Below are 16,684 nucleotides of genomic sequence, written 5' to 3' on the forward strand. Positions count from 1 at the left end.
CCTGAGGTACTGATGCAGCTGCTGACCTTGGTGCGAAGGGGAGCGGTGCCAGGCCCAGGCTCGGATCAGCTTCTCATTGCAAAAAATTTAAAACCTCAAAACCCTTGCTCTCAGTGGTCTTAAAGGTCTTACAGCTTTTCTGAGGCCAGCTGCATCTCTACGCCTGTGAAGTAGGTGTTGATGTCAAGGAAAACACCCAAGTAATAAAAAAATTAATCTAAAGCTGTATCTAAAATGATGATTCTGAGTTTTGAGACAGCAAACCTGAAAACCTAAAAGAAACATGAAAAAAACGTACATGCTTGAAACTTTATTATTATTATTATTATTAAATTATAGATCTCCATTCGTTAACTTTCCCAAACAGCCATGCTGTTTGTTCAAAAACAAATGAGCATCGCAGAGCTGATGTAATACCTGTTGTGTTCTCTTAATCATAGAATGGTTTGGGTTGGAAGGGACCTTCAAGACCATCTAATTCCAACCCCCTGCAACATGCAGGGACACTTCCCACCAGACCAGGTTGCCCAAACCCCCATCCAGCCTGGCCTTGAACACTTCCAGGGATGGGGCATCCACAACTTCTCTGGGCAACCTGTGCCTCACCACCCTCAGAATTAAAAATTTCTTCCAAATATCTTATCTAAATCTACCTTTCTTAAGTTTAAGATCATTACACTTGTCGTATCCCTACACCCCCTGACAAAGAGTTCCTCCCCACCTTTCTTGTCACCTCCTTTAGGTATTGGAAGGCTGCTATAAGGTCTCCCCGGAGCCTTTCTTTCTCCAAGCTGAACCCCAGCTCCCTCAGCCAGTCTTCACAGAAGTGCTCCACCCCTCTGACCATCCTCGTGGCCCTCCTCTGGACTCGTTCTAATATGTCCATGTCCTTTCTGTGCTGGGGGCCCCAGAGCTGAAGGCAGTGCTCCTGGTGGGGTCTCACGAGAGCAGAGCAGAGGGGGACAATCACCTCCCCAGCCCTGCTGGCCACGCTGCTTTTGATGCAGCCAGGATATGGTTGGCTTTCTGGGCTGCATATAATTGTGCATTAAAACACCAGGATATACTTAAATTTTGCTAGAAGCCTGATTATATTAGCCTGCCTTCAGCCCAGTGGGGGGAAAAAAAACCCTTAACAAACAAACAGACAAACAAACAAGCAAAAATCAGCTATCTTTGCACCTGACTGTGTGTTCCCCTCCAATGACATAGGTGTTCTTCCGGGTGGAAATGTAAGCTGCACACAGGTGCTACCTGTATACTGAAATAAGAGGATAGGACCTGACAGTGGTATTGGAGTCATTCAGCCTTGCTGTAACGCAGGTGAATTAAATGAAGCAGAAATGTAGATGTTCACTGGAGTGTGAACATTAATAAAATCACTGAGTACCCAGTCTTGCAGACAGATATGATGAGTCACGGTGGAGCCACTGTTGAAATGGATGCCTCACCTCCTAGGGTAGAAGCTTAAATCTATAGACCCTTTAAATCTATGTGTATAAATGTGGTCCCTGCTCACATTTTTAAGCCTCTGAATTTTACAGTGCAAGCAAGCACTTCAAGCACTTGTCTCCAACTACACTGGTTGATTTGTGAAAAACAGAATTAATTAATGAAGCTGGTTACCATCAGGTTGGTGTCCTCTGTCCCATAAACCTTCTTCCACCACAGCAGTACAGTTCCATGGCATATTTGCTATGATATGCTTTCTGGATGAAAGATGTTAAATTTAATGGTCAGTGTAGAGCTACCCTTCTGCTACTAACTTGGGAGCAGCCAGCTGGCCATAATGTACGGTGGCTTTGTTCAGAGTGATTTTCCCCCACTGGGGGCATTGATGCAGAGATTTCTGTCACCTTCCAGAAAGCAGATCTTCAGGAAACTTGCAGGAATGTAATAGCTGAATAAAATTCTGTTGGATCACTTTGTCAAACTGGTCCATGGGCTAAACATTCCTGAAAAGAGACGGAGAGGAAAGGGAGAAGAGAAGGAAAAGAACTGTGCTGATACATGATTATGTGCTCTAAATCTCATTTCTTAATGGGATTATCACTTAAGTGACAATCTAAAAACATATGGTATGAAGTAAGTTCCAGAACTAAAGCTGACGGTTCTAGACACACACATCACCATAAAATGTAGGTGCTTCCCAGTAATGCGTATCATACATTGTTCTGGCATCTTCTCCCTAGAAACGAATGTAGCTGTGTCTCATTTCAGTAAGATTTGTGTTTAATTGGAAGGGTTTTATTTTATATTCTGTGTAGTTTTGATCAACTGTATATATTCCAGAATAGAAAAACGTGGAGCACCCTCAGTTTCTGCAGTTCATTCCACAGGCAAAACAGACACCTGAGAATATTTGCCTCCTGGACAAACTCAATTTACCTTTTGAGATATCTTGGGCATGTGCCATGTAACACCTGAAGATAAAGATGAGGAACAAGACTATGATTTGAAATGCTATGAGAATTGGGGATCAGAGGACAGTTTTGTTTTTCTTACCGTGCTTTTTGCCAAGGAGGCACAAGTCAGTATCCAGATGGAGTACTCTTCCCTAACTGCTGAAACTTTCTTGTTCAGGTGTATCTCACAGCTCCAGTCTTGCCCAGCAGCAACTCAGGTTTGGATATTCAAGGTCCAATAACTTCTCAAGAATAGGACAGAACCCTCTTGCCAGCAGGATGATATAAAAGCAGATGATACAGTATAGGGCAAAACTTACTAGAAACTTATGCTCTCACTGAACGAAAATAGGAGCTAACACTATCTTGCTAACACTTGCACATGTGCCTGTTTGCTTCTGCACATTGCTGCTCTTGTAATTAATACGGATTGCCATGACTAGATTTCAGTCTTGCATACACAGAACTTAATGACTTGGGTGTTAGATGCTAATAGCAGTGTGAGAAACACAATATAGACTAGAATGATACTTTATTGAAAGTTTTCTTTGAGCAGACAGGAGGGAAATCTGGGATTGTGTATCATGTATATGGGAGGACACTGTCCTAGAAGTGCTTCACTTAGAGAAATGAGACAATCCCTTCTATGGGCCATGTGTAATTTGAAGACACAAATAAAGAGTCAGTAGAACATAAAACAAATGAGCCTGGTGGGTATTTGTTATTTATAGTTACTGGAGGAAGACAGGACATTGTGTATGTGCTTTTCAACTGGCCAGAAATAGGAAGTAAGTTCATCTCTTTTTACATTGCAGGGCTAGTACATTATGGAGCTTTGCATTCCTGCCAATGTTCACTGTCAAAAGAGTAAATTGCTAGTTTTCACAAAGTTGCATATGCCTCCATAAACACATATTCAGCAGGGGCATATGCCTTCTCATTTTGAAGTTACATTTTAACACATTTGACTAAGAGAGATGCATGTGCTGGGAGCCTATTGCTTTTATTATATATGAAACAGAGGAAAACAAGTTTGCATATGATTTGTACCTTCTTGTATTTGGTAGATGAAAGTGACAGACCCACTAGTCATGCTAAGTCACACAAGCACTTACTCAGTCTCCTTGCATGCCAAAGGAAGTGCGAAATAGTTAACTGTTTGAGGCAAAACTCTGGTCCTACTGAGGTTCTCCCACTTAGGGAGAATAGTGAAGATAACAGAGGAGGGAGTAACATCTGCAACCTTGACACAACCTAAATTTGCAATGAGAATCCTGCAGTAGAACCTGTGGTCTAAAACTTACTACCAGCCCCTTGCTCATCAGCTTGTACTTCAGGGCTTTTACCTGGCAATGATTATAGCTCAGCTCTTTGTCTGAGGCGTGCTACCAGTGCTTCATATTCATATGTTCCCATTTCCTGTCTTTACGCCCAAACTGATGAGAAGAGGGATGCCACTCCCTTGAAAGAGCAGAATAGCAGTGTCTTCTCAGATACTGCTGGAAGGTTTGGGAATTATATCCCATATTTTGGCTTTGGAAGGCTATGATGGGATTTTAAGATCCAGGGTTGGAAGTGATCTTTCCACACCACAGAACATCTACCCAGTTGTCTGGGCCTGTTGCTTGCACATAGGTCTACAATGACCTTTCTCACAGACTTGTATTGAAAACGAAAATTGATGAGGCACACACAATACATGGTTGTGTTTGATTTTAAAGAGAAAGAAGAGTTGGAAGAGGCAGTCACCCCTTGTCTCTACATTACAGACAGCCAGCACCTACAGCCAAAATAGAAAACTTCCATCTCACTGATAAAGTCTACACCATGGACAAAAGCTATTATACAAATCCTGTTATCATTCATGTTACAAAATAAAGGAAAAAAAAATCTGACAGTGACTACAGAAGAAAACCTCCACAGTCCAAATGAATAAGGAACAAAAGATTCATCATCTACTGTATGATTAAGAAGCTTGCTTTTGACCTCCTTTTTTTTTTTTTTTTTTTTTTTCCCCAAAGCGAGCCACATTAAAAATAACGGAAAATTGCTCTCTGATGGCTATTCCAGCCACTGTCAGTGTTGTATATTAGGAAATGGGGCAAGTCTGCATGACTTCTGTTCTCTTTATCTTTGAGATAATAATGGTGTATTTTAGAAAAGTGCTTGATGTATGCCTGAAAAGCACTATATGCCGGTCATTTTATTACAAAATCTCAGCAAGGAAGAACCAGGGCCCTCTGAAACCATCTCAGATTATAGAAAGAAAGAAAATGGCACTTGCTTGCTGATATGGAGAAAATTCACACACGTTATTTAACAGTAACTTGTGGTAAACTTAACTTAGAAATTTAACTGCAGTATTATATACTGCATAAAGTATACTTTTTTTTTTTTTCCTCCTGTTGGTGAAAGCATTACATTTAATACTTTGTTGTGTTACTGGAGTTCAGTCACTTACTCCTGAGAAGTTTCAGCTTGTTTTTTAAGTCTCCACAACTTACTATTCATCTATAATGTAAACGATGACACCAGGGCAAAAAAGCCAGGATCTAGAGGTAAAGTAAGGTTACAGAAAGTATAAAATGGTTACATAAAGTCAGGAAGACTGCTTTCCTTTAGAAGGAACAGTTGGCTATAATTTCAGTCTTGGACCAAACAGTCAGTCAGAGTTGCTGATAAAAAGTTGAAACAGGTTTAATGAGATGCTTAAACTTCTAAGCTGGCTCTTGAGTTCTTGCAAACCTAGTACATCCACCTCTGGACTGATACTTTTCTCTTTCTGCAGTCTTCTTGAGGAGAAGGAAGTACTATGAAATGAAGTTTTCTGAAGTCCTGTGAAGCAAATCTCAGGGTGTAGTTCGATGATGTTCCTGAACTTACTAAAGCTCTATGAAGAGCATAGCTCTCTGTTCTGGCAACACTCAGATATTTTCAGACCCTGTGCAGAGCAGATTCAAGCTGCTGAACTGGAAGAAAGTTCTAATTTCTCGCCCCCCTGAAAAATTTCATCTTGCAAAATTCATCATCATTGGGCAGCAAACAATCTGTCAAATGCTGAAGACACTGCAGGATGGGACCATAACAGGACTGCCTACTTTCACAATAGAAGATTAGCTGGTTTCTTATTGAACCATACCTCAAAAGCTTAAGTCTGTAATGAATCCTAGTGCATTTCAATTTGCTGTCCTAACTACGTTTTGTGTCTGGATTTTTCTCCCTGTGAAGACCACATCTGTTGTTTAAATTCTTAGTAAGTAGAGAAGATTGAATATTACAATGACAGAAAGAATAGAAACGCAGCAGGTATGGATTAGCTTCTGTTTAGGAAGTTCTATTAAGTAGAGCTTAAGTAGAGCTTTCTTCGGTGTATATTACAGACTATTCAGCTTAGAACAGTTGACTTATTAATTTGCCTTTCTCCTGCTCCTGAAATTTAACTTAGGCATTCTGTCTGTCCACTTTACATTTTTTCATCACCAATAATGCACTAACAGAACTGCAGCACCCCTCCATGAAAGGATGTTGTTGCCAAATGATAAATGGATTTGCAGTTGTGTTGCAGAGTGAAACTAAATGTGATTTCTTTCTGTCAGAAAACATAAAGACTGGACTGAATTACCACAGAACTCTAGCCCAGAGGCCCAACCACTGTTCCCATAACACAATTAGAGAAACAAGGTTTCTCTGCTCACTGGGTTTGTAATGATGGAGAATTACGCCACAAGCATCCCTACGCAGACCAGAAGACAGTGTATTAGCATGGCTTTTGTTTTAGAATGTAATTGGAATGTAAGTGAGAATTCCCATTGTCTTAGGCTAGGAAAATTTTAAAGAAACTCTTTGGGTTTCTTGCTTCCATTTTATAGTCTGAAATCAGTGGCACTAGTAGAAATCAGTTTGGAGTTAACAAATGTTGTTTTCATTACAGATTTGCTTCTTTTGGCTCTATTACACTTTATTTTTCTTATTTCTTTCTCAGAAGTGACTGGGATTAATTCAAATACTAAGCCAAAAGCTTGCTGTAGTAGATACAATAGACTTAAGTGCAATACGTTCATCCCACGAGAAGAAAAATAAACCATTTGGTGTTCGCATATGCGTAAGAGCTATATCAAATTGTGCTGATTGTTTTAGAGGTATGACTGTTTCACTGAGAGTGTGCTGTCCTTAATCAGATGTCCTTTTCATTTACAGTACATTTACAGCCCTCTTCCTCATTTCAAAATCAGCATTTAGGATACACTCCTCAATTTCTTCATGCCTCTTAAAGACTTGCAACTTGCATGTACTAACAATCTCAATGCATATTTCATTTTATCTGCTGCTAGGGAGCAACATTTATTTTGTCAATGAAAAGCCATTCCAGGATAACAGCAGATGCAGTAGGCACAGTAAAGGCTGCTAATGGGGCTACGTGTATGGTTGACTAATACAAAATAAAATATAAGTCACTCCATTTTTTTTAGGACAGGAGTACCTTAAGTTCTAATAAAAGTAAGGCCAGATAATTAACACTGTTTTATTTATGCCATTTATTTTTGCACAGTCCTTTCAGAATCACATGAGAACAGTTTCATTTTCTTCAATGGTTTCTGTCATTATGCAACTCCAGCTTTGAAAGCTGGTCTTCAAACTTTTGAATGTCTACTCGATGCTTCATTAGGAACTTTCCATTTAAATGGAAAACAGGTATGTCATATTTGTACTTATCGTACCATGCAGAGTTCTCTGGAAGGGTAATATCCACCTCCTGCAAAATAAACTGTGACAGAAACGAAATATGTTAGTACATACTAAACACTGAAAAACAGTATCTGATTGTCTTTTGATCATTTCTTTCTCAGAAATGCACTGTGTTCATTGTGCTTTTGGATTTATTCTTCCAAGTTGCAGACAATTGCCCATTTTGTGGGTACAAAAAATAAGCAGCCAAAGTCTTTGGCTGGGTATCTGCAAATGACTCTTGCTTTAGTCCAGCAAGGTATTTTTGAATCCCTGTGCAGAACCACCCTCCTTTGAGCATTAGCTACAACAAACATACAGCTGGAAACACAATAGCTTCATGTTAAGCTGCAGAGTGCAACACCTCTTTAATGTTGCTACTAACAATTTCTTCTTTCAAGAAAGACATCAAAACTTGGTTGAAGAACAGCAAAAGCTGTAACAAATATAGTTCAAATATTTGAAGCCCCGCATCAATACCAGCATCCTTCCCGAATGATATCATTACATGCCTCATAAGAGTTGCAAACTCTTCTATCAGCAAGGGAAATAGTATTTATAAACACAGCGGTTCTAAAAACTTTTGCAATTAAGTGTATGTTGGTTTAGTTTGCCAATAGATATTAGAGTAGCATTGCTGCAAAATGTTTTTGGATAATGAGTTTTATGGAAATCAGAGCTGAAATTGTCTTGAAGAGGTCACCCATGAAAGAATACTAGATGAAAATAAATCCAAGCAATTTTCTTTCACAAAGAAAGAATCCTGATTAGCTATTCTTTCTCTGTATGAACTGTACAGTATTACAATACATTACCCTTCTCTTATATGGCTCGAGCACTTCTTTTGCTTCATCACAGAGAGGGCAAGGTTTCTAAAGGAAAACATTCAGACCATCTTAAAGCACGCAGTAGAACACAGATCATTTATAGCGTCAAGTGACATAACAGACAGGATTGGTCATTACTGTAAATGTGGGTTCCCTCTCCCATTTCTCTCCTATGTCTTACTGCTTCTAAATCTTTATCAGTGCAGAATGGATGAAATGAAAAACTACTCTTGCTTCACCAACAAAATTTATACATTCGCTGTTATTTTTCTCATGGTACAAATTAACAGTTTTCAACTGCTATTCTAAAAGCAAAGGGCACAAAATCCCCACCCCCAGTATACTTCAGCAGCAAAGCAGCAATGGGTATTGAAAGTGTTGCCATCTCCAGCTGGAAACAACTGCTGGTACTGCTCTTGTCAGAAGGGGAATGAGGGAGTCAACATGACTAACTCCTAGTCTGCTTCAGATCAAGTCACTGCGGGCAGTTCAAACAGAAAAAAAAAAAAAAAAAAGGTAAGTTAAAATAACATGGTTGAGTTTGCCTCATAGGAATTAAGCACAATCACTTCCAACCTGCACAGCTGGGAGGATAGTGAACCTCCACCAAGGTGAACTGGAAAACAGCTTTGACCTGTGACGGGGTCAGATTTTCCAATAAAACCTCTCCTTTTTGAAAATTCCCTAGACTTCCACTACAGTTATACAGCTGTCTTTTGCTGATCATGCATCATGATTGTTAGAGCAATGCATATCTGAAGAACATGAAGGCATGTTGCTTCAGCATTCAGTAGTAGCAGCATTTGGCCTACAACTCACATAACAAAGTATACGGCGGCGAATATGGTGGCTCCATCCCTCTGCCATGAAATAGCACTCACAGCTGGGAAGTATTTACTTCTCTCCCTTCAACTTAAAATCTTCTTTACACACAGAGTTAATCTGAAATAGTTATTTCTTATTTCCCATGTGCGAATTAATTTGGATTAAGTACTCTACTTTTAATTCACATCTGATCTAAACTGTCTTTCATACACAGACAAATCCTTACACTCTGAAAACCTATGCAAGATGCCAAAGTTCAACAGTCCTGTATTCCTGCTAGTTCTTGTTGCTTTTGCAGGGACTGATATACTAAAGACTCAAAGGTATGCATCAGTGATGGAGACAAATGCCCCAAAAACCTGTTTTGTAAAGTGTCAGGCTCCTTACAGTGAGAGTAGGATGTACACGGTTCTCCTGGGGTTTGTGGAAAGTGTTCTAACAGTCACACAAAAGCATTTAAAAAACTAAGTTGACTCTTAGCAAATAATATGCTTTTACTCTTGCTTTGTTGACAACCCTTAGCACTATGTGGCACTAACAAGATTGGAGCTGGTTTAAAATCAGACAGTAAACTATTTCAATGAACAGTGAAATTTGTTTAAAGGTCCATTTATATTATTACACATTTTCAGCACAAGAGTGCCCAAAAGTAGGTCTCTGCCATGACTTTATCTTAATTTGTAAAAGGGCTGCCTGGATGAAGCTGTCTCAGAAAATCTCCCATCTGAGAGGTACGTTACAGTGGCAAGTGGGACTCCTATTGCTGAGGTAGTAAAAATCCCTTCCTAAAGTGACCACTGTTGGGCTGTTAGCTAAATCTGTTAGAACGTACACATGGTGGAAGACACAGTTTTATTTCTACAGATAATTCTCATTTATGCTGCATACTTAGACTGAAGTTTTGTGCTCATTTTAAGCTGGCACTGATGCTGAACGAAGCAAGCCCATCTTCCTGCCACTGCTTCTTTTGTGCTAGCGTAAGTACTCATAAAGCTGCAAGTAAAGCTAGGCAGCAGAACTGATCTGACTTACAGTAATCTTGCAAAAAAAAAAAAAATTTTTTCCCTTAATCCTGGAGCAGTTGTTATATGAATACATGTGTGTTGGCATAAACAGAGTCCGTGAGAGGGGAACCCATTTGGCAGGGCTAGCATCTACCAGCCTGAAGAGGTCACAGAAGCCATAACTCTCTCCTGCCTTTTCCTCCTTATTCTTAAAAATACAAAGAAAGGAAAAATGTAGTTAAGTAGCATTAACTAAGAGTGCTGACTAAATTTAAAGCAGTCTGCATTTTGCTTTGCATCTGCCAGTAATATCAGACATAAAAAACATTTTACATTAAAAAGATGTTCAACCAAAGAGGTCAGTTTAGAGAACTACTTGAACTCTGCTCCCAGAAAATTTGATTTCACACAGTTTTACTAGTTCAAAATTTTATGACACAAAATGATACAAAAGAGCTTTTTTCCAATTATTAACCCAAAGCTAAGCTCATTATTCCCTACTTTATCACATTCTGACTGTGAGTGAACTGATGCTGAATCAGGCAGGGAGAGAAGAGACCTTTAACTTTAAAGTAAAGTACATCTTAAAGAATGTATTCCACCGATTAAGAAACAACTAGTAAAGTTTTTTGTTTTTTTTTTTAAATCTATTCCTACATTACTTAGTTTAAACATTCCTTTATGGCTAGGGATGGAATGAACAAACATTGTGCAGGAGAAGGAAATCATTTTAATCAAATCCATCATCAACGAATACCTCCATACTGATTTCAACATTCTCAGAGCTTTGTATTTTTAGCTTTTCTCCTCTCAAAGACCCCAATGGCTATGTGAACCATACAAACACAGCACAGACTGCAGTGTGCCATCTTGACTAAAAGTGGAGAAGACCTCTGCTGACAATGTAGGCCCTTAATAACAATTTGTGGAAGGTGACAGTTCACAGATGACCATTCCTGATCATCACATACGCTTAAGAATAACTGCTCAGGCCATAGACAAAGCTTTTTTCTGTATTTTATTCCTGTTAGCTTTACAGAGCCAATAAAGCAAAAAGAGAGTGAAGCAGAATTTTCTTTTTCTTCATACACTATCAATACTGCTTTGATATATTTTCAGTCTCACAGTTAGCACTGAAATTAAACGTGAGTGCTTTGAAGAGCCTGCTTTGACTGCTCATGCTTGTCCTGAGCAGATTAGGTATGAAAACTCATCTGTGATGTCCATTTCCAGGATAAAACACTGGTAGTTACAGAACAATTTTCCACTAGAAAATGGACCACAGTGTCACTGAGATTCATCAGTCTTGAAGTCTCCATTTGTTGCTTGTAACTATTCCTTTGTGAGAGGAGTGTGCTGTAAAGCCTAGAGTAAAAGACATCCCCAAAGCAGAATGCCCAATACTACACAAAAAGCCAAGCTGCTTCATCTGGCATTCACATATACCAAAGCTGATATATATGCAGTCTTGCCTAGCTTTATTTTGTAAACTACTTTTACCTTGGTGAACAAAGTCAACACTGGCTTATTTGCACTGGCTGAACACAGTTGTCTCCCCAGTAGACTGGATGAATATCTTGCTAGATGCACAGTTTTGCTTAGAAAACAAAACACCATTGTCCTGTTAAGGAAAATAAAATGTGTAGTTTAATTGTTTTGTGGTAAGTTAAAACTCATGAAATTTAATTTTAAAATTAATGTGGAACAGTTCTAAAGTACACAATCAAACCATTTTCACAGCATTTTTATGTTCACAGTATCAATATATTAGTCAGAAAAATACGTCAGTATGTGATTGGCCAGAAAGAACTTGGGGTAGCTCCAGAACTGTAGCTCCATCTAAGAAACATTATACTTTCTTGCTGAAATGCCTCTTTTAAATTCTGTAACATCGATGCTGACATAAATGCATTACGGTGTTTCAACTCAATATGTGCCAGTAAGAATTACATGATATTAACAAAATGCAAAGTGAATGCTTTGAACCTCTGTAATCTTGCTACAGTGCTTGACATATTCTACTTAAAATTATTCCATCAAACAACTAATCTCTACCTAATCGGAATATTAAAATAATGCTTCCTGCAGCAAAAGAAAAGCTGTAGCCAAGACATTTTAACTCAGCAATATTAAATACATGCACGTTGCCCTGAGTCCATAATGCAACTGCAAATTAATTTATGAAAGATGTTGATTTGTTTGCGGTTTCTTCGGGGTAGTTTAAGAAAGCTGATTAAAAGTAGTGTTGTTGAAGGGTGCCATACTGGAGTCTTGAAGTCATCTATTCCAAGTAACACTAATAACAACAGTGCTTCCTCCCAGGCTGCATCTTAACAGGATCTTTACAAGACATTCTGGGTCTCGGAGGCAAAAAACAGAAGCGAAAGGGAGACTGCACTGAGAAAAGTGGGCAGAGATGATACACAGTCTACACTGTGGCAATCAAGTTGCTTTTACATAAAGCCAAATCGTTTCTGTTCAATTTCTGTCCAAGCACAACTTGCCTGAAGTTTTAGTAACTACAGCTGATCACAAACATAACGTGAGAGCATACGTTACACGTTTGAGCTCCTTAAGCATGAGGTATAATGTAGAAGAAAAGAACTGTTGCAATTGATAAGCATGTTTTAGGATGTGCAGCAACAAAGAGCCCAGCGCTTTCACTGGATTTCTCAGTACTGATATTATACAGTATTATATGTTTTAAGAGAAACAGTTTAATCAGCATATCTACTACAGAACAAAACATTGCAGTGGAGCCTAAACTTAAGGCTACGTTTCTGCGCAATGTTCACTATCTTCAGCTCTAATCTTCAGCTATGTTTCTACGCAAAAATCACGACAAAAATCAAACATGCGACTTGACCCTACTCTACCTGCCTTAGGGCCACCCATTTTTCCATGGGACGTGGGTAAGGGTGCCCTGCCACGTTTCCAGAAAAAGTTTAAACAAAACAAATACAAAAAAAACTTACTATGCATTGAAAATTGTAACTAGGGTGGTCAAATTTCAGATGCTAGGAAATATATACATATAATTATTTTTCCTTTTTTTTTTTTTCTTCTGACCACATAGAAAATGTTGTTTAAAATGGAATGTTCTGCAACAAACAGGTTTCTGTGTTTGGGTTTACCGTCTACCTTGGGCCAAAAAGGGTTCTTCAGCTCCAGGCGTCACGCTTGGCACCAGTTTGAGAGTCAGCTGCAGGGGCAGCGCAGCGCGCCTGCTGTCCCTGCAAGGCGGCAGGTGACCGGCACAGCACACGCTGCTATTCCTCAGGGTGCACGGCAGTGCACGTGTTTCACTTAGCCAGCTGGAAATCTAATTGTCCAGGATTTTACATAGCAAATACACAAATACAAAAATCAGCTTTGAGTATTTTGGAAAAAAAATGCTAATCTGAATGACAGTGACTAGCCTCAGTCATATTTAGAAATGCTTAGGTCCACAGCAAATAGCTGCCCAGAGAGGGTGCACTTTTGGCATAACAAAGTGCAGCATGTTGGCCAGCTCATGTGCAAGATAAAAATGTCAAAACAAACAGTTTGCATTCTGACAAGTTTTTAAAGGAATACTTTAGTTGCCAGCTTAGCATGACACATTTTGTTCCCTCAAAACAAGTGAAATGCTCCTCAAATTGTCCTGTGACCAGCAGAACGAGTAAAGCCTAGGTTTCCACGGATCTTATTCCCCCACATACATACATTATGTGTATAAGATGACTCTGGTTCCCTCCTTTATCTCCAGTTTTTAGATCCCTCCATCCTTGGAAAAATGAGAGCCCAGTGGGACTGCTCCTGTCAAAACACCAGCTAAAGGTAATGGACAAAACAGTATCGATACCTAAGCTTCAGGATCTCACAAGAATAAAGAAGCTAGTGCAGTGCATTACTCCCCCAACAATTTCAAATAATCATAAGCAACACTACCTTGAGAATTCAGAAGCAAATCCCCATTGACCAGTACTACTACTGAAACAAGAGTCTGTCATTTCCAGAATTTGCATGCATCTGTCTGAATGTTTTTATGAATAATCTAAGGAAAACAGAACCCTGGCTGTCAATTTATTCACCTCTGGAGAATGATGCTAAGGCCATACTGTAATGGCAGTTACAAAAAGAATCTAAGGACTAATCCCGATTTATAAAATGACACCAGACTCAGTCCAAGCCTGAGACATGCTCTGCTCTTCCACCACCACAAAGAAGTTTGAGACATCTAGCCCTGAGGGGGGTGAGATATCGTCAGAGGGCATCATGTTGCCACAGCACAGAAAATAAGAGCTTGGCTTCCCCACATCTCTGAAGCCCACAGCTGGCAGACAGCAACATTATGAAGGAGAGCAGTCAGAAAAGCTGCATTTAACCTGGGCTAAAGCAAGGTCCTAGCACAGAGCAACTTGAGCTTCTCAGGACTGCAACTAAGGTTCTGCTCCAGCAGAAATTTGCTTTTAAATCAGTAGGATTTACTAGTTTTGTTGGGTTAAATAAAAAGGTTTTGGATAAAACCAAAGAGCTGTGGTGCTGCAGGAACCCTGAAGGCTTCTAGTATTGTGAAAGGTTAAGCATAGCTGCTATTGATCAGGAGCTGATGAAAGGGAATATCCCAGCATTCATCAGGCAAACCTACTGCAGCAGCTCAATTTATCTGAACGGCATCACATGAACCACTGGGTTCCCAACACTGGCCTGCACAGAGCTGGAAGGCAGAGCTCCAGCCTCATGGATCATTTGCATGCCAGTTTCATGGCTGACAAAAAGAAAGGGAAGCATCTCAGAGGTGCCCAGTGGCGTTCACATCCTGTTCACATTTGCATCTTATCTGTCTGCTGTCACAAGGACTAAACTGCTAAAAGCAAACATAAAATCTTCGAACGTCATTATTCTGGACTTCTCCTTAGCCTACCTCCAAGTAATTATGAAGACTTGTTTGAGAGACAGAATTAACATGTAAATGTAAAAAGAAAGGATGTTTGTAAACTGAAAAGCTCTGCCTCCCCTATAATACAATTGTACACAATGATTTAACAAATGATGCTTGTAAATCTAAACTTGGCCCAGGGTGCATTTCGCAAAGCCAAAATGGATTCATTGCCTATTAACACAATTTCCACCACCTAATAAATTCTGGCCTGCTGCAAAAATAAAATGTGAGACTAAATCTAGCCGTTATTTGGATGAGATAATTACCTGTAAAAACCTTAGGTTAGCATCAATCATTGAAAGGTAAGTATGGCTGACTTTTCCCCAACTATGTGCTTTTAATGATGCTATATACTCTTAAATAGTCTTAGCTTCAAGTCACCAATATACTCGTGCTATGTGTTTCTGAAGGTTTTATACACATTACTATCAATGTTTTTAGACAAGATTACATCCTCTTTGATTTCCAGGCATTTGTCTGTATACAGTGTACATTGATGTAGCATTTCATTTCGTAACCCTAATGTGAAGTTCCCAATTGATCAGGCCTCCTGGGGAAATCAAACCTCTTTCTGCAAGATAACTGTAACACATCAGCAACATGAAAAAAAATTGTCTAAAATGGAACTCAGTCCTGTCCTAAACATTTCCTAGCTGTCTGTCTTAAAGAAACTTTGTCTATACTGCTGACTCCTACTCTCTGTTTAATCCTCATTCTAGCGTGACAAAGAAACAGCTTATAAAAAAGCAGAAAAGCAAGTAGATGCAAATGTGAGAATACAGGCTGATGGTCCAAGTGAATGGCAGCTTAAAACAATCTTTTTCTGCAGTTCCTGTTTCAAAACCAGCTATGGCCATCAAAGAGAGTGAACTTGCTGGCAGTCTGTTCTTTTCGGTTTGATACTTACCAGGGAAATGGCGAACAACAAAATAATGTGCCACAGCAAGAGACCTGTGAGTAGGAAAGCCAAAGGATGTGGTTGCTGAGATCCCCACAAGGCTTTTACCCACCAGCCTTCCAGAGGAGGCATGTGAAATACAGGAAGACGTTGACCTTTTTGTGGCACGTAACCTTTTTGTGACGGCATGCAATTACAAAGTTTTTGGGTTTTTTACACTAACTCCAAAGGCTTTTATGTCAACTTAAAATTCAAGAACATCTTTGATAACACTGCGTGCTTCTGTGTGGTGACGCTGTACGTCAATCTCTATCCATTTCACAGAATCATCTAGGTTGGAAGAGCCCTCCAAGATCACCGAGTCCAACCTCCGACCTAACACTAACAAGTCCTCCACTAACCCATACCACTAAGCTCTACATTTAAACGCCTTTTAAAGACGTTTTAAAGCCCGGCTGCCCCCGACAGCCCCCGCCGGCCGCTCCTGCGCCGCCACCGCCCTCTGCCGATGGCTCCTCCAACACGGCGGCCGCCATCAGCCCACCCGCGGCCTGCCCCGCGGCCGCAGCACGTCAGGCTCATTCACAAGCCCCCGCGGCCCGGCCCGGCGCCTCCTGTGAGCCCCGGCGAGGCGGCGAGGCCCGTGCCGCGACACCCACCTTGCCGCCGGGGACCGGCGGGCGGCCAGGCCGGCCCCGCTCCGCGCCCTGCCCGCCAAGGACGCCAGGCCTCGGCCCGGCGGGAGGTGGTGGGGCATGGCGCCGCTCGGCCGCCGCCTGCTGGCAGCACCGGGGCTGCCGCCTCTCGCCGCCCCCATCGTGTGAGGAACAATAATTAAAAAAAAAAGGGTTATTCGCGGCGGGTCTGTATGGAAAAGCAGCCGGCTGCCTCACTGTCTTCTCCTCCTGCCCGCTCAGCACCCGGGTGCTGGCAACCCGCTCAGGATGAGGAGGGAATACCTCTGGATAAAACAATCACAACAAACAAACAAACAAACAAAGCCAACCAAAACCAAACCCACAAACAAACAAACACACACACAAACAAACAAAAACATTACCAGTATGTATCATTAA

At 40.5% G+C, this 16,684-nt stretch overlaps 1 protein-coding gene across 1 annotated transcript; it reads right to left on the minus strand.

Moving 5' to 3' along the window:
- Window positions 1–6,913: 6,913 nt before the first annotated feature.
- Window positions 6,914–16,414, minus strand: CZH5orf63 (chromosome Z C5orf63 homolog). Its single transcript, XM_048051214.2, has 4 exons — window positions 16,268–16,414; window positions 11,287–11,407; window positions 7,946–8,002; window positions 6,914–7,170 (listed from the first exon to the last, which is right to left on the minus strand). The coding sequence occupies exons 1-4, from the start codon at window positions 16,363–16,365 to the stop codon at window positions 6,991–6,993; spliced, it is 456 nt and encodes a 151-aa protein (XP_047907171.2). The 5' UTR covers window positions 16,366–16,414; the 3' UTR covers window positions 6,914–6,990.
- Window positions 16,415–16,684: the final 270 nt, after the last annotated feature.

The sequence above is a fragment of the Anser cygnoides genome, chromosome Z, assembly GCF_040182565.1.
Source record: "Anser cygnoides isolate HZ-2024a breed goose chromosome Z, Taihu_goose_T2T_genome, whole genome shotgun sequence".
NCBI lineage: Eukaryota > Metazoa > Chordata > Aves > Anseriformes > Anatidae > Anser > Anser cygnoides.

Bases quoted from the DNA above. Each gene is read 5' to 3' on its own strand.
- CZH5orf63 (XM_048051214.2), bottom strand. From the start codon at position 16,365: ATGCCCCACCACCTCCCGCCGGGCCGAGGCCTGGCGTCCTTGGCGGGC. The intron at 11,408-16,267 runs GTGGGTGTCGCG...TTTCCTTAACAG, and splicing joins CGCCGGTCCCCGGCGGCAAG to GACAATGGTGTTTTGTTTTC. The intron at 8,003-11,286 runs GTAAAAGTAGTT...GTTTTCCTTTAG, and splicing joins TGTTGACTTTGTTCACCAAG to AAACCTTGCCCTCTCTGTGA.